Source organism: Ahaetulla prasina, chromosome 4, assembly GCF_028640845.1.
Source record: "Ahaetulla prasina isolate Xishuangbanna chromosome 4, ASM2864084v1, whole genome shotgun sequence".
In the NCBI taxonomy this organism is placed as follows: domain Eukaryota; kingdom Metazoa; phylum Chordata; class Lepidosauria; order Squamata; family Colubridae; genus Ahaetulla; species Ahaetulla prasina.
Genome location: NC_080542.1, coordinates 58,379,621 through 58,404,746, shown reverse-complemented (window position 1 = coordinate 58,404,746; position 25,126 = coordinate 58,379,621). Strand labels below are relative to the sequence as shown.

Here is a 25,126-nt window from a genome sequence, read left to right as displayed (position 1 = left end):
AAAGCAGACTACAATCTACTTCTTGGTAAGTTAGAAAAATGTGAGACAGACAGCATCACTACCAGATAGATTCGCAACTTGCTGACAAACCATACTCAATGTGCAGTCCTTAACGAAAGTACATTTACTTGGAGAGAAATAAGCAGTAGGGTTCCCCAAAGTTCTGTCTTAGGCCCAAAACTCTTCAACTTTTTCATAAATGATTTACATGAGAAGATAGAAGGGGAACTCATCAAATTTGCAGATGACTCCAAGCTGGCAGATACAGCCAACACCCCAGAAGATAGGGTCAAGACCTAGAAAGATCAGGATAAACGCTGAGCCCTATCAAATAAAATGAAATTAAATGATGAGAAAAGTGAAGTTTTACACTTAGACAAGAAAAAACCAAATGCACAGGTATAGAATAGATTGAACCTTGCTCAAAATAAGTAACTGCAAAAAGGATCTAGGAGTCTTAGTGGACAACCATTTATTATTTATTTTTTATTTTATTTATTTTGTCACATATATAATTTATATATAAATTATAAAATATAAAATATATAATATATATTTTATAATTTATAAAATATATATTATATATTATTTATTTTGTCACATTTATAAGCATAAGCATGAAATAACTAAACAATATATAAGCATATATATAAGCATGAGTATATAATAACTATATTAATTGGATATAACGAAAGGAAACAATAGGACAGAAAGGATAGGCATGCTTGTGCTCTTATGCACGCCCCTTACAGACCTCTTAGGAATGGTGTGAGGTCAATAGTAGACAGTTTTTGGTTGAAGCTTTGGGGATTTTGGGAAGAGACCACAGAGTCAGGTAGTGTATTCCAAATATTAATAACTCTGTTACTGAAGTCATATTTTCTACAATCAAGATTGGAGCGGTTAACATTAAGCTTAAATCTATTGTGTGCTCATGTATTGTTGCAATTGAAGCTGAAGTAGTCTTTGACAGGAAGGACATTGTAATAGATGATTCTAAGAGTTAAACTCAGGTCATGTCGAAGTCGGCGTAGTTCTAAATTTTCTAAACCCAGGATTTCAAGTCTGGTGGCATAAGGTATTTTGTTGTATTCAGAGGAGTGGAGAACTCTTCTTGTAAAATATTTCTGGTCGTTCAATTGTATTGATTTAGTATTAAACATGAACCAAAAAGCCAATGCACTCTTAGGCTGCATTAACAGAGGAATAGAATCAAGATCACTTTATAATGCCTTTGTAAGACCATACCGTTTTGGTCACCACAATATAAAAAAGATGTTGAAACTCTAGAAAGAGTGCAGAGAAGAGCAACTAAGATTATTAAGGGGCTGCAGGCTAAAACATATGAAGAACGCTTGCAGTGATTAGGTATGTTTAGTCTAGTGAAAAGACTAGATGTGACATTACAGCAGTGTTACAGTATTTGAGAGGCTGCCACAAAGACATATTTTCAACATATTTTCCAAAGTACTTGATGGTAGAATAGAAGCAATGGATGGAAACCAATCAAGGAGAGAACAAACCTAGATCTAAGGAAAATTTCCTGACAGTGAAAATAATTAACTAGTGGAACAGCTTGCCTCCAGCAGTTGTGGGTGTTCCATCATTGGAGGTTTTTAAGAGCTTGAACAGTCATTTATCTGAAACATTATAGGGGTCTCCTCCTTGGATGGAAAGTTGATTAGAGGACTTCTAGTGTTCCTTCCAACTCTATTATTTTGTTCTGTTATTCTTTTTATGATCATGGGTATCTGTCATGCCCTCATTGTAGCCTGGCTCTGCAGAGGAAGACAAGCTGGAACTGGAGTCGACAGAGATTGAGGGGGCAGCTTCCTTGGCTTCAGAGGAAAATGAGAAAGGGAAGGGCCAATCAGGCCAGGACCTTTCAGGATTAGGACACCTTTTAGGCAGGGAGGAACAGGGGCAGGATGACCAAGAGAGGCTTGGTGAACATGAGAGACAGAGCTCAGGTGATAAGAAAGGACCACCTTCTTCTGATCCAAGAGCACGGAGAGTGGAGCGAAAGCGAGAACAGCACAGAGAAAGCAGGCCGCTTGGGAGAAGAGTGCCCTGTCCCAGACATACCTGGGGAATGAGACTTAAGGAGACTGTGGGGAGGGACATTTGTTCGGAACAAATACTTTATTCCTGAAGTTTGAACTTTCCTGGATTCCTTGCATTCTTTGTGGTTTTCTGGACTAATTACCTGGATCCTTTGCTTCCTAAACTCCTTGATTTGCCCTGTTGGATTTATTGCTGAGCAGCCGTGGTATATACACATGGAGCTGGACAGAGGCTGCTTGAGGTGTGTGGGGGTGTTTATCATAACTTTGCTCTGGGACTTGCCAGGAACGTGGGAACATTTGGGGAAATTTGGAGTAATAAAGGGGAAGTTTGAACTGCCAGCTGCCTGTGTTATCTCTGTGCCATGCCCTCAGTCATCACAGCATCCATCCCAACCCCAAAGAAAGTCCGGCATGGTATAAGATCTTCAGGCAGAGTAAAGGTTTTGACTAGAAGGTCTTCACGGTCCATTCCAATCTATTATTCTACAGTATGTTCTGTGTTCTAAATGATGGTGGAAACCAATATTATCTTAGAATGTATTTCATATATTTAATCTGAATCATATTGAAGATTTTTCAGCATTCAACATTAGAAGACTTGATTTCAGTTTATGTTTTCTAATGTCCAAAATATCAATCATCAAGCAAATCCTGTTTTATATATGTTGTCAAATCCTTTTCTGTTTTATATATAATCCAAAGTGAGATAGATGGATTATAGAAGTATATTTTATTTTATTTTATTTTTATTTTATTATTCAGAAACAGCAATAGCACTTTAGTGCTTTACACCTATCTCTATGTGGTTTACAGAGTCAGCATATTTCTCCCAACAATTTGGGTCCTCATTTACCGCCATTGGAAGAATAGGAAGCTGAGTCAACTTTGAGCCATTTAGGATCAAACTGCTGACAGTTAGCAGTTAGCCTGCAATACTGCATTATAACCCCTGCACTATCACAACACTTTTATTTATTTATTATTCAAATTTATATAACAACCCGTCTTATTGAAGGTGACTATGGGCAATGCATGATCCAAGTGAAACCATATATAAAAACTACAAATATAACAAATATAAAAATCACGTTAACAATAAAAACAGAGATACAGCCCCTAGACGAAGAGAGAATACAAAAACAAAAATTATTTAAACATAAATAAAAAATAGTTACATTCTGCAGTCTCCTGAATAGAGATCATTTTAGGATTGTGCAAAGTAATTTGAACATGAATAGCTGCTGCACTATGTTCAGATGCAGAAGCAGATTAAATCATGAGTGTTTCAGGTAGAAAACGTTTCTCTCTTAGAAACATTTAATAGTTAAATAGTCTTTCCTTACTAGATAACTTAGACTGGATAGGGAGTAATTTGGATGGAATTTTAGAATAAAGCATGGATTTATACTTAAGAAACACATGGCACAACTATTCCCAACAGGCAACGATTCAACAAGATTTTAAAGAATTGCCTTATTGAGGAAATAATAAATAAATAATTTAATAAATAAAAAATTAAGACCTGTGAAGGGAATTCCATTATTATTTATAGTGGTCTCTTCCAATGATCAATAACACACTGTCCAACTTTCCTGCTATATTTGCCTTGAATCTTCTTTTCTTTAATTTCTGTTTACCAATTTGTATCTTGTTCTTGATTTCAACAGAAAACAACTCCACCCCTTCTCATTTTTCCTTGCAATTTTTCTTTCTAAGCCTACACCAATTTGACAATAATATTCCTAAAATGTAACGTCCAGAAATTACAAAAATATTCTAGTTCTATTATGATCATATGACTGTATGACTATAACTTGTTGCTGGCAATCCTTATGATTTATATTGATATATTGATCATCAATTGTGTTGTAAATGTTGTACCTTGATGAACGTATCTTTTCTTTTATGTACACTGAGAGCATATGCACCAAGACAAATTCCTTGTGTGTCCAATCACACTTGGCCAATAAAATTCTATTCTATTCTATTCTATTCTATTCTATTCTATCAATGAAAAATAGAAAGGACTGATGTTGTTTCTTGATCTTAATATTGCATGTTTGTTGACTCAGCCTAGGAATGTATTCCTTTTTTTTGAAGCTGAATCACATTCTATTCTAATATTCAACTTGTGATGTATGTAGGCAACACAAATACTTCACATTTGGTGTATTTAAGTATGGTTCTCACCAACCTATACTCTTGCCTTAATTTGTCCCATCTAAATGTGAGGTTTTCAATTTAGTCCTATTAAAATTAATTTTGTTGGGTTTCTGTGGAATCTTTGAAGAACATCATTCAATACTTTTTTCAACCCTAACTGTAGCCACTGCTATGCAGTTGCTTGGTGTAATTTTTCAGCCAGCTCTTTATGCACAGCATCACACTATTTTCTGTGCTGCTGCTTCCTACCAAATTGGATTTAGTTTAAGCATTCCAGATCAGAATTGTAAGCTACTCTGTTTGGAATAAATGAAAAAAAAAAGTTTACTACAAAGTGATTATACATGATTACTACTTTCAGCTTCAAAAGTGGTTCAGGGGTGGGGAATTTATGGTGGGTGGGGGCATCGTTTGGGGATTGTTCTGTGTGTTGGGCCTGGTCTTTGGGTGTTATGTGAATTTCGTCGTATGGTATACTGTGTATATGTACAATGACAATAAAGTATATATATAAAATTTATAAACACATCTTCTGCTATATGGATCCCTATGCTTATTTCATTACTGTAACATTTTACTAAATTACCACAAATTCTTGGGGAAACATGACACATATAGGCAAGCTATTTGTTAGAAATCATCTGAAGAGGAAAATTTAGAAAGTATATTTTTGAGAAGAATATGGGAAAAATTACTATAAAAAAATCACAACAAACTGAAATTGTACAGAAAGAAGATCAAACAATCAGAAAGATGCATAACAGCGAAAAGATGCATGACGACAACAAAAAAATAAATAAAATGTACCTGTGAATACCCAATTATGTCTCCATTTTCATCCAACACATTAAAATTAATTATAGGACCTTGGATATCTGAGTTACTGAAGTCAGTATCAGTATAAATGCGTACAAGAGGTGCTCCATTAGCATATTTTAATGTAGAAAGAACCGAATAGGTATGGTGAGCCAAAGCAAATGTATGTTGTTTTATGTTTTCCATTCCACCTAAGAAAGACAAAGCAATAATTACCACCAATGGTCAACTGATTTGGTTACTAATAAGTTTCATTAGATATAACACTAATTTTATATATCAAATTATGTAATAAATATAACAAAAGGATCATTTTTCAGAAAAAAGTAACAGTTAATATATTACCTGGGCAAAAATTCCAGAATATGTGAGGCTCTTCATAGATTCAACACCCAACACAAAACCAGTGGAATATCTTGTATAATCTTAATCACAATTCCATTCAGTAATCAGTTAATATATAGATTCAATCTTGTATTGTTTAATTAATACAGTTAAATTACAACAAACATATTACAATAGATCTTTCAGCACTAAAATATATTGTTTTTCTATAAAAGAAAACAATGATTTAACAACATTAAGTTGCTTAGACTCCTATAAGCACAGGAAGTTTGTAAGTTTTCGACTTACAACCATAATTGAGCCCAAAGTGTGTTGCTAAGGGAATGTTGCTAAGGGAAACATTTGTTAAATGAGTTTTGCTCCGTTTTATGACTTTTCTTGCCAGTTGTTAAGTGAACCATTGCAGTTGTTAAGTTAATTATCCAGTTGTGAAGTGAATCTGGCTTCTCCATAGACTTTGCTTGCCAGAATGATGCAAAAGGGGTTTACATGATCTGAGAACCCTGCAATTGTATGAAACAATTTTATGTGTTCCAGAAATTAAAAATGAATCTATAATAAAAAAAGCGTATTAATTATTTTAAAATTAATGGTATAAAGGTAATTTATATAAGAAGTAGTTAATTCATTGATGGGAGACTATACCCCAAAATATTTCAATCAACATACAAAGCAACTAAATTAGAAGCAGTAATAATATAAGAGTATTTAGCATATTGCTGAATGACATCAGGGCAAGGAATTCAGAGAGTAGCCTCTGTCTTTAAATTAAAGAAAAGCAGAAGATTGAGAGAGTAATACGTTTAAGTTTAGGGGGAGAAAGACATGGAGCTTGGAAAATAATATACTGAATTCAAAAAGATAATGATGTAGATTCAGAAAATGGCAGGGAAATTGAAGAAATTTAATAAAATGATTCACTTTGTATATATTATGAAAAATAATAGAAAAATGGGGAGACTTGTGGTGCAAAAAATAAAAACAGAATTTTGGATATTTCCTGACTTAGCAAAGGGAGAAAAATATTAACCAGATGTAGAATACCTATATATATGAGTTAAAAGACAGAATCTTTTCCCTAAGAATTTGAGTATGGAAAAATAGAGCTTCCTGTGAGAATTCATGGATTCCAGTGAAGATTCATGACAAAGCAAATGTCCCTGCACTGCAGGGACTGCACTGCAATGAAGATCAGCAGCCAAAAAGTTAATTCTTGTCTATGCAGTCTCCAGAAGATGGGGAGATCATAACATAACCCATTGCACTCTACGCTTTGTTAAGCAGATTACAGAAATTGACATTTTTGCCATAACACAACCTATATGACCATAAGGGTCACATGTTTCAGAAAAGCATCAGAGGTGATATTCAGCCAGTTCGGACGGTTCACCTGAACTAGTAGCAGAAATTGTGGGAGGGGCCGCCCCTGCCCACCCAAGCTCTATGCCATTCTATTTAGGCACATTTTTAGGCCGGACGCATGCGCGGAAGCACACGCACAAGCAGAGAGAATGCACGGAAGGTCAGGCGCATGTGTGGAAGGCAGGCACGTGCGCTAACCGGGCATGTGCACACAGGAAGCGAGCCTGTGCATGTGGGTGGGGGGGCGAATCAGTAGTAACATAATGTGAAACCCACCACTGGAAGACATTTTAAAACGCTGGAACTATTTACTTAAAAAGTTAATCCTGCTTTTACAAATTGAATTAAAATCAAATTGGATTGAAATTGGTTACTCTCTTAATAACATTAAAATTTAAGCTGAGAGCACCACCTGCTGATGAAAGGAAACACAACATGTAGTTACAAGCCTGGCAAGACTTTGGATAGGGAATAAACAATACTCACCTGGAGGATTGTGAAGATATTTACTGAGTTATATGCATCTACTTTATCGGAGATTTAAATGTGAGAACAAGAATGTCTAATTAAAGTGACTCCTGAATGTTATGATACAGGATTGAATTTATAAAGAGGATTTAAAGAGATTTTGAGCAACTCCCTGGACTACTTAAAAGGAACTAAAGGATTAATTTAAGGATTGAATATATGGTTCCTGGACTACTGGATAAGAGTGCAACCTATTAAAATAAGATGGAATACTCCATCGGGGGAAAATGAGTGGAATTTTGGAAGATAATGGTGTTAATGTATCAAAATATAAAGGACACTTATAATAAGAAACCACAAGGAGATGAAGAAATAATGCATGGCATAGAAGGAAAGCTGGACAATATAATACAAGGGACAATGAGAAAAGATCAAGACTCCCAGGAAAGGGAGGAGCCAACAGAAAGAAAAGAATAAAAAACAAAACAGACAAACCAGCAAATAAAAGAAGAAGGTAAGGAGACAACAATAAAAATAATGACTGATAAAACAAAATGAGAGGAAAATACTTTAAAAGTTTTAAAAAGAAACTTGGAGACGCAGGGAGATATTTTTGAAAAGGAGACAGGGGTATGAGCAGTTACTGTGAAAGCTAGACAGTGGAAGAGGATAGAGATGTGAGAAATATTTAGACTGAATGGTCAGGGTGTGGATGCAGACAGAAACAAAGATTTAAGAGAGGAATATGGGAGGCAAGTCAAAAAATGAATAAGAATTAAAATATTAATGCGGGCAAGAGATGATGATTAGAAAGGAAATGTCTTAATATAAGGGTGGCATGATTAAAAGCTAGAATAGAGAGAAATAAGCAGACAGGGAAATATTATATACACTTTTATATAATAAAATAAAAGCAATAAAGCGGGAAAAATTAGAGATTGAATGGTGTTTAGTATGTATGTTTAAATAATATTGTGATTGGTATTGGAATAATATAATGAAACTTTGAATAATTAAATAATGGAAAAGCAATATTAGAACTCCATTAGCTTGATGAATGTAATGAATATGATTAATATTATTATTGCTTTTTTTTAATTTGCATTTATATCCCGCCCTTCTCCGAAGACTCAGGGCGGCTTACACTGTGTTAAGCAATAGTCTTCATCCATTTGTATATTATATACAAAGTCAACTTTTATTGCCCCCAACAATCTGGGTCCTTATTTTACCTACCTTATAAAGGATGGAAGGCTGAGTCAACCTTGGGCCTGGTGGGGCTTGAACCTGCAGTAATTGCAAGCAGCTGCTGTTAATAACAGACTGTCTTACCAGTCTGAGCCACATAGTCACTTTCATTAAAATGAAAGTGAATAAGAATTAAAGTATTAATATGGATAAGAGATGGGGGTAAAAAGGTAATGTCTTTTTTTTAAATATAACGATGGCATGATTAAAAATTAGAATGGAGATAGAAATAAGAGAGAGCTCTAAAGAATAGTTGGATACATTCACAGTCCTGAGGACTGTCTACATTTTTTAGGTCCAATAGGTTCAAATCATTCCAGATAACTGAGCAAAATTCTTCCCTAAGCATTTCCTCTGAATCTGTGCCTAGGAGAGTAGAGTGTAGGCAAGCCCAGAGAAGGGCTACAAGGCAGTGGCAAGTCGCCCCAAGGAGGTCGCCCCATCTGTCCTCAGAAGGAACACCTGAAGGAGAGTAACTTAAGGAGAAGCCGTGGGGAGTTACTCTTTGTCAGGAACAACTGTTTTCTTTGGCTTACATTCCCCTCTGGCTTCGATTTGCGGTTTGTCTTGCCTTGATTGGAACATTGCTCTTTGCCTTTTGTTTGGACTTCTCTTCTCTTGTGGACCAGTTTGCATGCTGTGGACTACATTTCTACTGAGAAGCACAATCCTACCTGTTATTTTTTCCAAAACATCAAATCCGTGCTTCACCGCAATAATATCAAGAAATGAAACTGTCCCATCCTCAAACCTGCATAAAGTACAAACAAGCAAAATATTAAACTACAATTTGTTTCCATTTCTTGTATTTATTAGGAAATATAACCTAAAAATAGATACCAGTAAATATTAAATGAAACTGTTCATTAATTCTGCCCACCTCACTAGATCTCACAGAGGCTTTATGTATGCTGATCTTTTTTTTTTATTAAACAATGTGATCTGATGGGACTCAAAAAATGTGCCTTCTCTATCAACACTATCCTGCGGAATAGCTTAACCCCCAAAATCCAGACAGCTCTGATTCTGCTGGCCTTTCAAAAATACTGAAGACCTGGTAGATGTTAGGCCAATTAGTTGAAGGAGTCTAACTCTGAGATGTTTTTAAGAAGTAGCGTAATTGTCCTAGCTTCTCATTAAAATATGAATTGTTTCATGTTTTATCTGGTTTTCAAGTTAATGTAAGCAGCCCAGAGTTGTTTTAAATTGGACAACCCTATACATTGAAAAAAATGAGCTAATTTGTCAAATTCATAAAAAAGAATTAATAAAAAACACATTGAAGCATTATCAGCCGCGCGGGTGATAGAGGGAGCCACTCGTGGCTCCCATATAACACCGATCCTGCGCAGGCTGCACTGGCTACCTGTGGTTTTCCGAGTGCACTTCAAGATGTTGGTTACCACCTTTAAAGCGCTCCATGGCATAGGACCGGGATATCTTCGGGACCGCCTTCTGTTACCACATGCCTCCCACCGACCGGTACGCTCTCATAGAGAGGGCCTCCTCAGGGTGCCGTCAGCCAGGCAATGCAGGCTGGCGACCCCCAGGGGGAGAGCCTTCTCTGTGGGGGCACCTACCCTCTGGAATGAGCTTCCCCCAGGACTTCGACAACTTCCAGACCTCCGGCCTTTTCATGAGCTTAAAACATATCTATTCTTTCGAGCAGGACTGGCTTAATAGGGTTTTAAATATGGATTTTATTGGGGTTTATTTTATATTTTGTATTGTATTTTAAATTTAGGCTATTGGAATAAGTTTTTTATAATATTGTTTTTATTGAATGTATTGTCTTTATTTTATCTGCCTGTTCACCGCCCTGAGTCCTCCGGGAGAAGGGCGGTATACAAATTAAATTATTATTATTATTATTATTATTATTATTATTATTATTATTATTATTATTATTATTATTATTATTATACATATAAACATATACATGTGATTTACCAATTCATTTTATTAAAAATGGAGGAGTTCATATAATCTCTGCAAGTCTTGCCAAATAGATTATCATTAAGATCATTTCCAACCGTGCATTCTATAATTCTAATATTTAACAAATAGAGAGGTGAGAACTATTGTCTTCTTTGTTCTTTGGACTATGGCTTGGATCAGATTTGGTATCTAAATTGAGCCAGTCACTAGAAGCCAAAGTAACATAAAAACATTTTAAAATGATACAAGGTAGTCCTTGTATCACAACAGAGCCCAAAAGTTACGTTGCTAAAAGAAAGGTTAAGTAATTTTGCCTTATTTAACGACCTTTCTTGCCACAGTTGTTAAATGAATCATTGCAATGGTTAATAACACAGCTATTAAACAGCTGTTTAACTAGGTTAAATGAACCTAGTTTCCCCACTGACTGCTTGTCAGAAAGTTGAACATGACATTGGGACACTGCAACTATCACAAATATGAGTCCACTGCCAAACACCTGAATTTTGATCATGTGACCAAGGAAATGCTGTAACCATTGTGTGAAAAATGGTCATAACTTACTTTTTCAGTGCCCTTGTAACTTCAGATAAGTACTAAATGAATTGTTGTAAGTCAAGGACTACCTTTATTTTATAACATTACCTTTCAGCCACTGATTGTCTTGGTGAATAAAAATCCTCTTCTGCCAAATAGGCAGCAGCAGTTCCTCCTCCAAAAAAAGTTTTCCTCAAGCAAGAAGCAATTTCATTTTTTACTAGCAATGCACCAATGCCAGTAGGGAATCCAAATATCTTATAGAATGATAAAGGAATAAAGTCTGCTTGATGAATACTTAAATCTAAGGGAGAAGTGCTGGTGTAAGATGCTGCATCCAAAAGCACAAACCACTTCCCTTTGATCTGAATGGGACAGAGGTTTCCACACTGTATCTCTCCTATCCAAGCAAGCGGATATTTGATTCCTGAAAAATTACTCTGAGCAGGATAACAGAAGAGATGTGGTGTACTGCAATTATCCTCTTTCCCTTCCACAATAATTGCTCCTGATAACATATTGTTTGGTTTTATTGGAACAAATGGGACATTTTTTGCAGCAGTGATCACTCTCATGCCTATAACAGACGTATGGTTATCAGTAAGGTAGCAAAATCGGCTGCCAGGTTCCCCCGCATTTTCAGGCATCCAAGGAAAAGCTTCTGCAATGAGTTTGAATGAAGCAGTGCTTCCTGAAGTAAAAATGACAGTATAGTCTTCAGTAGTTGTATTGAAGTGCTGTAGTATCCTATAAAATAAACACAGAATCACAGACATATTGAATACCTGTGTCTCCATCTTATATTATTCTGTTAAAATATTTTCCTGACTACTTCTCATTAACTTATGTAGGCATCTAAAATTAAATCAAATTGGGCAAGATATATAGCTACAAAAGTTGTTAATTACTACAATGTAAGAATATGCTCTGTTCTGTTTAGTTATTGATAGGCCAAAAGTAAAAATAATGGGAGACAATTAGATCAGATCTTATGTCAGGTCAAATGTGCATTTCCAGAAAACTCCCAATTTGTGTTTTTGAGATCATAAATTACCCTGACTTGATACAAAGTAATACTGAAGGCCTAGAGCTCTTCCTCACTGCCATATTGTTTTCTTCAGCCTTTGAGATGGCAGAAATGCCGCCTCAAGCCCCATACCAGGCACACACAGCTTGTAAAACTGTGCGAAATAGCAAAGATCGGTGGCAACTAGGCTTTTCACAATGGTACTGGCATGGGTGGCGATGGTGTTTGGAAATAAGTGAACTCTGTCACTGGAGTCCAGCACTGGAGTCTGCAGTGCAGAGCACAAAGAAAGGAGGAACTGGGCTGGTGATAAAAATAACTTTGACCATAAAGATCTAAGCTTCTTTTCTCCAGGCCAGCTCTTCTGTGTACCGGGGGGACCTCCCTACCTGTCTTTGGCAGGCAGCTATTTGCTTTGTTTGCTTATCGATCAGAACTGAGACAGCCAGTAGGAATTGCAGACAGCACAAGGGCAGCTTAACATCTACAATGATTTACAGCCAAAGGTCAATTGTGGTTGTAAGTCAACAAGCATAGGCTCCCTGACTCCCAACAACTCTGAGCTTTCCCTGTGGAGAACCTACTGCTGGAGGGGGTTCAGGACATTTAGCGCCCACCATTGGACCTTCACCCCTAGCCACCTGCCTCAGCTGATTCACAGCTAACTTTCCTCCTCCGCTGCTCCACCCCCAGAGATTCTCCACGGCCAATGGTCCCCTGGCCCTCCGCCCCTCGGCCTTCATCCCTGCTCAGTTTCTCAGACACCGTTTGACTCGAGCCTTTGGCTGTATGGGACAAGAAGCTACCCACCAATGGGAGCATTCAGCAGCGAGCAGTCAGTAGCAGATTGGGGGGAGGCAGCACCCATTGCAGGGCCATCAGGGGTGTGCCAGGCAACTGACACCGTGGCATGTAGAAGCGATGGGGGTGGGGTGGGGCGCCACAACTGGCAGCGGTGGTGGTAGTGTACAGAAGTGATCACAGGGGGGCACCAGGCAAGCAGAGGCTTTTGAGCAATAACTACAGATTGGAAGCTTTAGATTCAGCTCTGCTCTTGTCTTCTGGAGACAAAACTGAATTAGGAGAGCTTTCCTATCATTAAAATGTTATTTAGTCAATAACAGATCAGGGGAGTAAAAGAAAATATCACTAATATATAATATTTATCCTTACTTCCATATAATAATACTTTGGATCATGTTTCTAGCATATAAGAAATATATGGTACCAAAAGAACCCAAAAGCAAACGTGAAACAAAACATCTAACACATAAAATAAGGATTACATTACCTGAATCTAACATGTTCAATAGTGTCATATGTGAGTTTGCTGCTAATATTCTGGCTGTGAGGATTTCCTAGATTAAAAACAAAACAAAACACTGATTCATTAAAACACACTTCATTCTTTGTGAAATTACAATCTAAATTTTAATTCATGTATTTTTACACTTAATTAATTTTTATATTTCTCCTGCTTCCCCTCTAAGAGGGAACACTTCCTCCTCTGGTTCTTCCTCAGAACAAAGTCCAGCCCAAAGCCAGAGACTGCCAAGGGTAGACTAGAACCTCATTTGTTTTCGTATTAAAATATAATAAAATTTGAGGCAGCCTATTGATAACTCTTATTTTTTTTCGTTATATCAATATTAGTACGACCTTGTAAAAAACTGAATTCTAACTTTTTCCAAATATTAGAAACTGATTTAAGGATAAAGCAGAAGCTGTCCCTTTCCTTCCAATCTGAAATATGATTGTAGTGCTTTTCAAAATCAGAAAATCCTAATCATATGGAATTCTGCAAGAGTACTATGCAGAACACCATTATTTCTCCCGTAAATGTTCTTTAACAAATTATTATGGCCTGAAGTGTATAGCTGTTGAGCTGTTTATATAAATTTACTACACTGTTTATATAAATTTACTACAGTTATGCATGCACACAAACATATCGGGGAGAGAGACGGGGAGAGATTTGGGGGAGAGACAGACAGAAGGAGATGGAGAGGGGCGGGAGAGAGGGAAGAGAGAGAGAGAGGGAGAGAGGGAGGGAGAGAGACTGAGACTTAACATCGTGTTTTGTGGTTTTCCTTTTTTCCTTTGTTTTTATTTTTATATTTTGTTTAATTAAATAAATAAGCATATTTTAAAAAACAATCTGGAAAACCATTAGATAGCAGTAAAGGTCTGTAAAGCCTTATTTATTTTATTTATAAATGAATAAACAAATCCTAATTTAGAACAAAACCTTGAAATGCTTTGATTGTTTTTCTTTGTAAGGAAGGACAAAAATTACCATATTTTTCGGCATATAAGACACACTTTTTTCCCCTCCAAAAGTGAGTGGAAATGTCTATGTATCTTACAGAGCGAATGTTACCGCAGCCCCACCCACCCGCCGGCTCGAACCCTTCTACCTCTGCCTCCCAGCAATTTGCCTCCTTGCAGCAAACAGCCTGGTCAGCTTCAGCACAGCCTGATTTAGCACGAGTAGCTGATTGGCGGTGGATCTGCCTCCCAGAATACTGCCTAACAGCTGTTCCAAACTGTGAGGATCGCTGCCACCCATGCGCACCATTGCTGCACATTACCACTGCCATCTATCACCACCTCTGTGCGTCCCATTTTCAGCCTCTGTGCATCCCATTTTCAGCCTCTGCACATCCAATTTTCAGCCCGCTTCAGGTGGTGGGGACAGGAGGTGGTGGCAGTGATCCCCGCTGCCTGTAACGGGCCAAAAACAGGATGGGCATAGTCTAAAAATGGGGCATGCAGAGGCCAAAAACAGTGTGCACGGAGGCCAAAAATGGGATGCATGGAGGCCGAAAATGAGCCTGTGGAGGCAGCGATAAGTGGTGGCAGCGATGGGTGGTGATGGGCGGCTGTGATCCCTGCAATCTGGAACAGCTGATGGGTGGTATTCCAGGAGGCCAATCCAACCACCAATCAGCTGCTTGAGTTAAATCAGGCTGTGCTGAAGCTGACCAGGCTGTTTGCTATTTGCTGCAAGGAGGTAAATTGCTAGAGGCAGATTTTTTTCCCTTGTTTTCCTCCTCAAAAGCTAGGTGTGTCTTATACTTCGGAGCGTCTTATAGTCTGAAAAATACGGTATATTGTTTAATTTTACTTTACCATAGACATTTGTACTGAGGTCATCAGTGAAGGCTTTTAGCAAGCTTTCTGGATAGAGAGTAGCACCTGCATGGTCAAGATAAGTAATTTCTACAACAGAAAAGAGGAAAATACATTATAGATACCAATTATTCCCCACAACCAATTTCAATCTAAGCAATTTTTCCCAAATTGCTTTCCAGGAAATAAACAGGATTTAAAATATATACTTTTAAAAGATAATAACATAATTGCAATAAAATAAAGTCAAACTAATTTTAGAATCATTGTATTGTAGTGAAAATATGCAATTTATTATCTGTATTGTAGTGAAAATATGCAATTTATTATCCTTCCTAAAAAGATAACTTTGAAAACTATCTAAAAATCTAAATTGACTATCATCCATAATCTGAGAAACATAGAGCAATGATGCCTTTCTTGTACATTGCTATATGAACTTCTGCAAGTGGTATAATCATAGGTTTCAGTATCCAACTACACTCTCGTCCAAGGCGAATTGTCAAGGGGCACTTGTCCCGACCAATCCACAGCATGGGACAAGTAGCTGCACATATCCAGCTCTGTGTTCCCATGGGACGCAGTCCTGCCAGCTCAGCTTCCTGAAATGGAAACTGGAAAGGTGGAAAAAATGTGATATTTTGTGGGCACAAAGCAAAATATGATCCACTGTGCTTTGCATGCAGGCAGGGGGCTGGAATGCCAAAGTTCCTGCTGCTTTACAGACAAATTTATGTTTTTGCAGGGAGCCCCTTGGCTAGATGTGTCAAGACAATTGTAGTAAGTGGAAATTCATGGTGCTTCTGAAAGGGAGAGACTGGCTAATAATAGAGTCCTTCCAAGCAGAAATCAGAAATTTGTTTTTTGTTTCAGGATCCTTCATTCTGAAGAATATGTCAAAAATGTTTGCAAGCCCCCAAGGAAGAGGCATGATAAATATGAAGGACCCCTCTCAGAAAAGGAACTGTCAACTGCATCCCAAAAACCTCTCCAACCAAGAGTATTCTCTATAATTGCAGTCAGCAAAAAATCAATATAATTGCAGCCAGCAAATCATTAAAGAAAGTCATTTTCTCACAGAGAAAAAGAGAAAGAGGGAGGGGGGAATCTTAACCCTCACCCCACCCCACACAGGTAGAACTGGATGAAATGATATTATGCATATGGAAATGTCCAAAAAATATTTGCAACAAATGATGCAATTCTAAAGATAATCCCCTTAACCTGTTTAAAAGAAATATGTTTTTTTATAATAGAAGCATAAGCCACTAATTCTGATATGTCATACAATTATTCTCTTAAATCAATATCTTAGCTTATCTCATTAGGATTATATTTCTGATGGATTTCAATTTTCTCCTGAGCCACACCTCCCCGTCCTGTCCCATTTCCTGAGGCACATTTCTACCCCAGTTATTTGGTGCAGGGGACAAATAGCCATGCCTCCTGGTAGCTGGGCAGAGGACAGTAGAGATTGAGGGGTTGCTGGGGGGGCAGTGGGCAGCTGGCGGGTATCTCTGAGGCGCGGGGGTGGCAGGAATTGTGGGCATGCAAATGGCAGGGATTGAGAGGGTGCTGAGTATGTATGTGACCAAAGGAGCGAATACCAGATATTCAATCCGGGAAAATTCCAAGTGGGTTTTCATGTGTTTTCAACTGAGGAGAATCTAGTCCAGGGGTAGTCAACCTTTTTATACCTACCGCCCACTTTTGTATCTCTGTTAGTAGTAAAATTTTCTAACCGCCCACCGGTTCCACAGTAATGCACCATGTATTGTTGTCTGCGCATGCCTCTCATGCATCGTGGATTGGGTTTGTGGGGGGGTGCCGGCTACCAGCTCTGCTTGTCTGTTACAGTTGGGTGGTGTTGGATCATACCAGATTGGTTTGCCAGATGTGCAAGCAACGACTAATCAAAAGGCAAAAGCGGCAAGACGATGAGAGACAAAGGCTGTTGTGACTCAGGTTCCCGGACTCGGACTCCTGAAGGAGGATGATTCAGAAAGTGAGGAGGAACTGGTAAGGCCTGCTTCCCCTGGGCCCTCTCCCTCCCTGGCACCCACCCAGGAGGAGGAGGAGGGGCTGGCAAGGCCTGATTCCCCCGGGCCTTCTTCTGATTTGGCAACGCCCTAAGAACAATCTTGGCTTGATGCAAGACTGCGCAGACATGACCGGTGCACGCAGCAGAGGAGGCATTGGGACAAAGTCAAAGAATGATGAGTCATGGAGTGACACCCACAAGGGCTATAAAGCAGGAGGCAGAACTTCTTGGCTTTTTGTCTTGGACAAAGCAGTGAATTTGTGCGGGCAAACTGTTTCAATGGAGGGAAGAATATATTTATAAGTAACTCTGGCCTTATCTATAATTTCCTAGTTATCCCCAGAGACTTGGCAAGCACGTAGCTAGACGTGGCCAGAACATCTCTGTGCCAGAGGAATCCAGCCTAATCCAGCCATTTATGTAAATAAATTTGAAAAGGAGGCCTTTGACTGACTCTTTGTTGGGAGTATTGGGAGAGGGAAACAGAACAAAGGCTCACTAAATATAAGCAGAGAAATATTCCAGATATTTTGATACTGACAAATGAAGTAATTATATCTTATGATGAAAATGAAGGACAGACGACTAATGATGAAGATAAGGAATGTAATGGAAGTTATGAAGAACCTTAGACCAAACTCACATGCCCTCTACTTCAAAAGAAAAGACAGAATATAATAGATTAGAAATAACAAATGTCTCCATGCAGATACGATGTTGGTCTATATGCCACTGCTGCCACTATTACAGCCACCTTCATAAATGCTGGCTTGATCACCAAAGATGACAAGAGACTTATAGTTGACCACATTAAAGTCAAAAGAGCCCAGGAAAAAATTATGAAGTCCCTAGATCAAGAATTTGATGAACTCTGTAAGAAGAATGAAATAGAATGCATCTTCTTTGACAGCCATATAGATACAACTAAAGTTATGCTGAAAGCAAACAATTCAGACCAGAAATTCCCCAGTACCATAAAGAAGAACATTATTCTGTGCGCAGTGAGCCGGGTGGAAGGTATCTTTATCATTTTACTCCAGAGAAAGGCTCAAAAACAGGAAAACTGTTCAAGTGATTCCAGATAATCTGGTATATTTCATGAAGAAGAAAGGTATTGACAAAAGCTTGAAGACCATTGAAGGAGATTCTACAAATGTTAATACCGGCTGTGAAAATGATGCCATGCAGGTGTTGGAGGTCAAGCTTGATCGAAAGTTGATCTGGTTGGTGTGTGCACTCCACACGAATGAATTATCCCTATGACACTTAATCACAAAATTGGATGAAAGACTTATCTAACAACAAATGGGCAGATAAATTTGGCAACATGCTAGACACTGCAACAGAACTTGACATTGATCCCTCATTCATCAGAATTCCAATTGGTGGGCCTCTCATTTCACTGAGCGACAGTGTTGTAAAAGATCTCTCTACTGATCAAGCATATAGGATCACACAGGCAATAAAAATAGGATAACTTCCCAAGGATCTGGTTCTTCTGGAAATTGGCCCAGTAAGCCATTCATGCTGGTTGACAACTGCAAATAGGCTTTTTCGAATATAGATTTCAAAATATGGTTTTAAGGGAAAAACTCACCAAAACTTAAGAATGATAGTAGAATACATCATTGGTGTGTACTATCCTTGCTGATTCAACATCAAAGTAAACATTCCTGGATTGAAGGCCCATACCATGTGTTGTTCCAGCTGCAGCAAGTCAGACTGCAAAAGAAAGCTGTAGTAGATGCTGTTTTGCCAACCATTCAATGCTCAGCATGGTATGCTTTCAGTGAAATGGTAATCCAGACACTCTTGTGTTAAAATAACATTTAAGAGAGAACTGTGTGCAAAACATCATTGACTTGAGGGGTGTAGACGATCATGCGCTGAGAGATTTTTCTGTACGTACAAGAAAAACGCCTTTAATCAATGCCAGAGCATCTACTCTGCTGGAGTTGATTAACTATTAATTAGTATATGAGCCACCTTTGACATGCCAACTGACTGCAGCAGAAAGAAATAAAATTCATTGACAAACCAAGGCAAGTATCTGTTGTGCCTCGTCCGCTTTCCCCGCAGCCGGGGCCTTCTTATCTGCTTCCGAACGCTGAGGAATGTCCTAGCATGCCTCCCGGCCCCAGCCCTGGCTCCATGCCCAGACAGGCTGAGGAAGAAGAAGCGCCTCCAGCCCCCAGCCCTGGCTCCATGGCCAGGCAAATGGAGCAACTAGACCCCTCCCCCTCCCCCACAGCATGTGAGCCTGAGGAAGATCAATTACCAACAGCTGCAGACTGGAGTGACCCTCGCTTCAGGAGAATTGATAAGCGGCGTCAACAGAAGGAAGGGAGGGGCAGGCCTGGATAAGTGCTGAGTCATGGAGCCACACCCCATGGCCTATATAAAGGATCTGCTTTCTGGCATTCTCTGAGTCAGGCAAAGTCTACCTTATCTTGCTGAAATCACTTTCTGGTCTCCTGCCTGCCTTGAGAACTTTGCTAGGACTTTGGCAGAGCTGCAGAGGCACGCCTGATTCAGATTTCCCTGACCCGGTCGTCTGCGGAGGAGTGGGACACGACAGTATCACAGTGAGCCCTGTCATCCCCTATCAACACAAAGATTGTGAAACAGGTCACAGAGACAGCAAGCAGAGTGTATATACATGTGAAACATGAGAGTTATACCAGAGGCCAAGAAGCAAGTCGATGGCTGATATTGAAGAACAAATCAAAACAAGACTTGATAAAACTAATTTAAACATTTTTGTAAGTCAGATAATTGCTTTCTGATGTTAGTTTATGATTGCATGGATTAATTTTTTGCTTAGCTAGATAAGATTCACAGGTTCCAGGTTGGTGCAGGAGGCTTTCCAGGCCCAAACCGGGGCACCGGGGGGGGGCTCGTGTTGCGCCCCACACTACATTTTGGCTTCCAGGTTGGTGCAGGAGGTCTTCCAGGCCCAAAATGGGGCATGCACGTGAACCCCCAAAATGCAGTGCGAGCCTCCCCACCATGAATATGCCTCCTGCATGCACACAGCCCCCGTGCATGCATGTGTGTGTGCATGCACAGAAAAGACTTGAAGACCAGCTGGCCAGCGGGAGGTGCATGCTCATGTGTGGTGAAGCTGGGCTGGGCTGATGGCCGGCATGCCCGCAGAAAAGGCTCTGCATGCCACCTGTGGCATGTGTGCCATAGATTCACCATCACGGACCTAGACTACTAGTTGGCCTGGACACCCAATAGGGAAGTACAACTCTTGAGACAGCTATTAGACTAACGCAGAGACCAGCCACACACATCCTGCTCCCTCCCCCCATCTTTTAATTCATATTACTGTTCTTTCATTGTTTTTATTGTTTCATTGTTTTTACTATTATATTTACATTCTTTATAATTGTACATTTTACTGTTATAAACCACCCAGAGTAGCCGCATGGTGAGATGTGCAGCAAGTAAATGTAATGAATAAATAAAACTACTTTGTGACTCCTATTGTTTTGCAGACACTACTTTCATCCCTTGATACTGAACCAAAACAAATTTAAAAAAACTTAACCTAACTTTTTCAAGACTACATAACCTAACAGAAACAAGACTACATAAGAGACTTAGAACTGAATCGGTAGGATCCAATATCATCTTGAAAGTAAAATTTTCTGAAGAATCAAGTCAGGCTTTGAACAAAATAGAATTGTCAACATATATCTAAACATATATTGAGAATGTTATTTGGGCGGAGTTCGACTCTGTGACTCCCGAAGACATGGACAGCATACTGGGGAAGTTGAATGCCACCACATGTTTATTGGACCCGTGTCCCTCCTGGCTGGTGCTGGCCACTCAGGAGGTTACACGAGGCTGGCTCCAGGGTATTATAAGTGCTTCTTTGGTGGAGGGAGTCTTCCCAGCCACCTTGAAAGAGGCGGTTGTGAGGCCACTCCTTAAGAAGCCTTCCCTGGACCTGGCTGTTTTGGCTAATTACTGTCCAGTCTCCAATCTTCGCTTTGTGGCGAAGGTTGTTGAGAGTGTGGTGGCTTGGCAGCTTCCCCGGTATCTGGAGGAAACTGTCTATCTAGACCCGTGCCAGTCCGGCTTCAGGCCTGGGTACAGCACAGAGATGGCTTTGGTTGATGATCTCTGGACGGCACGGGACAGGGGTTGTTCCTCTGTTCTTGTCCTGTTAGATCTGTCAGCGGCTTTCGATACCATCGACCATGGTATCTTGCTGCGACGGTTGGAGGGTTTGGGAGTGGGGGCCACTGTTCTTCGGTGGTTCTCTCCTACCTCTCCGACCGTTCGCAGACAGTGTTGACAGGGGGGCAGAGGTCGACCGCTAGGCAACTCACGTGTGGGGTGCCACAGGGGTCGATTCTCTTGCCCCTCCTGTTCAACATCTATATGAAGCCGCTGGGGGAGATCATCCGTGGTTTCGGGGTGAGTTGTCAACTGTACACTGATGACACTCAGCTGTACATTTCCACCCCAAACCACCCCAACGAAGCTGTTGATGTGATGACCCGGTGTCTTGAGGCCGTTTGGGTCTGGATGGGGATGAACAGACTCCAACTCAACCCCTCCAAGATAGAGTGGCTGTGGATACCAGCGTCCCAGCACAGTCAGCTAACTCCATCGCTGACTGGGGGGGGGCGAATCAATGGCCCCCAGGGAATCGGTGCACAATCTAGGCGTTCTCCTGGATGCACGGCTGTCTTTAGAAAATCACTTGACGGCCGTCGCCAGGGGAGCTTTTTATCAGGTTCGAACTGATTCACCAGTTGCGCCCCTGCCTTGATCGGGACTCCCTATGCACAGTCACTCATGCCCTCATTACTTCCCGCCTGGATTACTGCAATGCTCTCTACATGAGGCTCCCCTTGAAGAACACCAGGAGGCTCCAGCTGGTGCAGAATGCGGCCACGCGGGGGATAGAGGGAGTGTCACGTAGCTCCCATGTAACACCTCTCCTGCGTAGGCTGCATTGGTTACCGGTAGTCTTCCGGGTGCGATTCAAGGTCCTGGTTATCACCTTTAAAGCGCTCCATGGCATTGGACCGGGATATTTACGGGACCACCTGCTCCCACTAACAGCCTCCCACCGTCCAATGCGCTCTCACAGGGAGGGCCTCCTTAGGGTGCCATCGGCCAGACAATGTCGGTTGGCGGCCCCTAGGGGAAGAGCGTTCTCTGTGGGGGCTCCGGCCCTGTGGAACGAACTACCCGTGGGGCTACGTCTTCTCCCTGATCTTCGGACCTTTAAACGCGAGCTCAAAACTTTCTTTTTTCATCAAGCAGGGCTGGCCTAACATTTTTTTATTTGAGGGTTTTTAGTGAGGCTTTTATAATTTTTATAATTTTATATCCCTATTTTAATTATTTAGTGCATTGAATCAGTTTTTTTAACCAATATTGTATCTTAACTTTTTTGATATCTTTGTTTTATTTGTGATGTATACCGCCCTGAATCCTCGGAGAAGGGCGGTATAAACATTTGAATAATAAATAAATAAATAAAAGCAGTTAAACTGAGAACTCAGTCTGTCTCTTAAGAATTCACTGAGTCAGCCTCAAATACATTTTTCTAAAATATTAGCATGACTGTTGGCTCTGAAATATATGCCCATAACTTCAAATTCTTCCTCAAACCTCAGACCACACAAGTACCTCTGCTTCTTTCTCTAATACCAAAACTTAACATATATATGGAGAAAGAAAAAAAGAAATATATGCCATTATACCCAATTTAGATAACTCATTGTATTTGTGCATGATAGATGAGCTCCTCCAGGAAATTTAAAACTGAACTTGGTTTGGGCACCATAATTAAGATACAAAAACAAGAAACAGTAAAATGTATGTAAAAAGGCAACATGTCTTGCAGAATGCAAAATTATTTGCAATTAGAAAAGTATGTACTGTAGCCTGATAGAAAAAGGAGGGGCATTTCTAACGAATCACAGTGTTTCTCTCGGGTACCTCCTACTGTGCTTCAGGCACGTAGTTTCCTAGTCAGAACTGCAAAATGTTGTATTGCGACATTTCCCCCTACTTAATAGTTTTGTGCTATAACAGAAGGATAGGAGATAACTTTTGATAACCTTTTGGAAAGTTACTTCTAGGTACCACCACATACAACTAATGAATGAGGGAGAACAGTGTTATTATGAGTCTAATCTGTAAACAGTAATCTCTTTACTCAGATACTGCAATATATGCTGGGGAAAAAGAGAGAAACTTCCCATGCCTGAAAACATACCTGTCCGAAGAATTAGGAAGCTGAAATATAAAACACTGCTTATCCCTAGTTATACAGCATAACTATTTAAGTTTTGGGTGGGGAACTTTATTATTTGGGAATTAAACTTCTTTCAAGAGATTCTAAGAGATCATAAAAACAGGGGCTATAGGCTGCATGAGACCCAGAAATTGCAGGTGATATTCCACTCCTAGAATTTCTTCTAGCCAAGCTATCCAGTGTGTATTAGCAAATGAAATAATTCCTAATAAAAAAGAGGAAAAGTAGTAAACTAATTCTTCAGTGAAGATAACAAAATAAAGATTAATTACTCAAATGTTTAAGGAAAAGGTGGTCAGCCATTTGTCAAGGATGCATCCATTTAGATTGTTCTGTCAGACGTTGGACCCAATGATGTAGATGTACTCTTTCAATTCGTTTGCCCTTAATCTTGCTATCCATGAAATGGAGCAAGTTATAGGAGGCAAATCAGCTGCTAACCTTACTATCCCAGAGTAACAAAGCTCAAGAGGTGAAAATTATTTTGACCGAACAGTCCGTTTCTTTTCAGACTCAAATGTAAGAAGGGCAGATTGAGATTTATTGTTTGATCACCTTTTCCCATTCACTTGGTGTTGGTTTTTTTTTAAATAAATATAATATTTCCTTCTTCAAAACCTATGTGGTCATACATACTTGGTAGGGTAACTGCTCACATAGGAACAATCGCAGAGTCTCAGTACTCTTTTTCCTCTTCCCTGGCTCATTTTTTTTTTCCTCCCACCAACCGTCCTGCTGCCACCTCCACCAACGTTAGGTTACCTCCTAGTCTGGGAAACTCCCTCTGGCACAATCTTTGCAGATCCTGTCCACCGTAACCATAAGCAGCACCAGAAGGGAGCTTGCTTTGGAAAGATTGGAAAGACAAAAGTTTTTCCCACGGATCCTCAGCCATTGCAGTTAAAGACCTTTCTCGCAACAAGAGACGAGCAATAACTGTTTACGACAGAAAGCAATTCAATTAAAGATCAACTTACAGGAGAGACCGGAGATCCGGGCTCCTCCCACTGGCATAGCCCAGAGAGATAGCAACAATTTACTTCTTGCAAAAATCTGCCTTTTTCTCGCCAGATCATCAAATTAGATCAGCAAATTAGATATCTCTGACTGCAGTCTTTACGGACAGAACAGAGAGTATCGCTGAATTCGTGAAATTTGAGAAGGGGAGAGAGGGGAAAAAGCTATTGCTTTAGAACTGAATTTCCAAAAATGAAAGCACAGTATAAACAAACGAATAAAATATCAACCAAGCATTTTAATTATTTAATTGTTATCCCTTTGTAGAAATTCTGAAGCTACATAATGAGGGCTTTTGTTTTGCTGCTGAAGCAAGAGGAGATTCCTTTAGCCCTTTTACTCTCTTGTAAAGTAGGCTTGAAAGAGGTTATGAAAATGGTATTTCAGTGTGTATTTGACATAAGCAGCACTAAGCAGGAGGCACAGACATGATAATATGCTAGTGTTACTGTATATTATATTTCATTGTTATATAGGAATGTGCATTAAGAACAACTTTAGGTCTCTCAATGACTTGTAGCTGCTTCCACTATGTTCTAGGTACAGTAAATAGTAAATTACGTAAGTACCATTAATGAATAACTTTTGATTTAGGTGACCTAACAAGATTTTTTAAAAAAATTCTTGGTTAACATGCACACACATGTATGAAAAAACCCTCATATTAATTTTTG

General features: G+C 39.5%; 1 protein-coding gene across 5 annotated transcripts in view; it reads right to left on the bottom strand.

The window, feature by feature from the left end:
• MOCOS (molybdenum cofactor sulfurase) overlaps window positions 1–24,915 on the bottom strand; it is a 62,515-nt gene extending 37,600 nt beyond the window's left edge. The window contains exons 1-7 of one of the 5 annotated variants that reach the window (XM_058180182.1): window positions 24,198–24,324; window positions 18,741–18,865; window positions 15,103–15,192; window positions 13,262–13,328; window positions 11,052–11,690; window positions 9,143–9,219; window positions 5,037–5,236 (exon numbers count right to left, since the gene is read on the bottom strand). In XM_058180182.1, the coding sequence (XP_058036165.1) occupies window positions 5,037–5,236; window positions 9,143–9,219; window positions 11,052–11,590 (816 nt within the window). In that variant the 5' untranslated portion in view covers window positions 11,591–11,690; window positions 13,262–13,328; window positions 15,103–15,192; window positions 18,741–18,865; window positions 24,198–24,324. The other 4 variants (XM_058180184.1, XM_058180181.1, XM_058180180.1 and 1 more) reach the window with 4 other exon arrangements.
• Window positions 24,916–25,126: the final 211 nt, after the last annotated feature.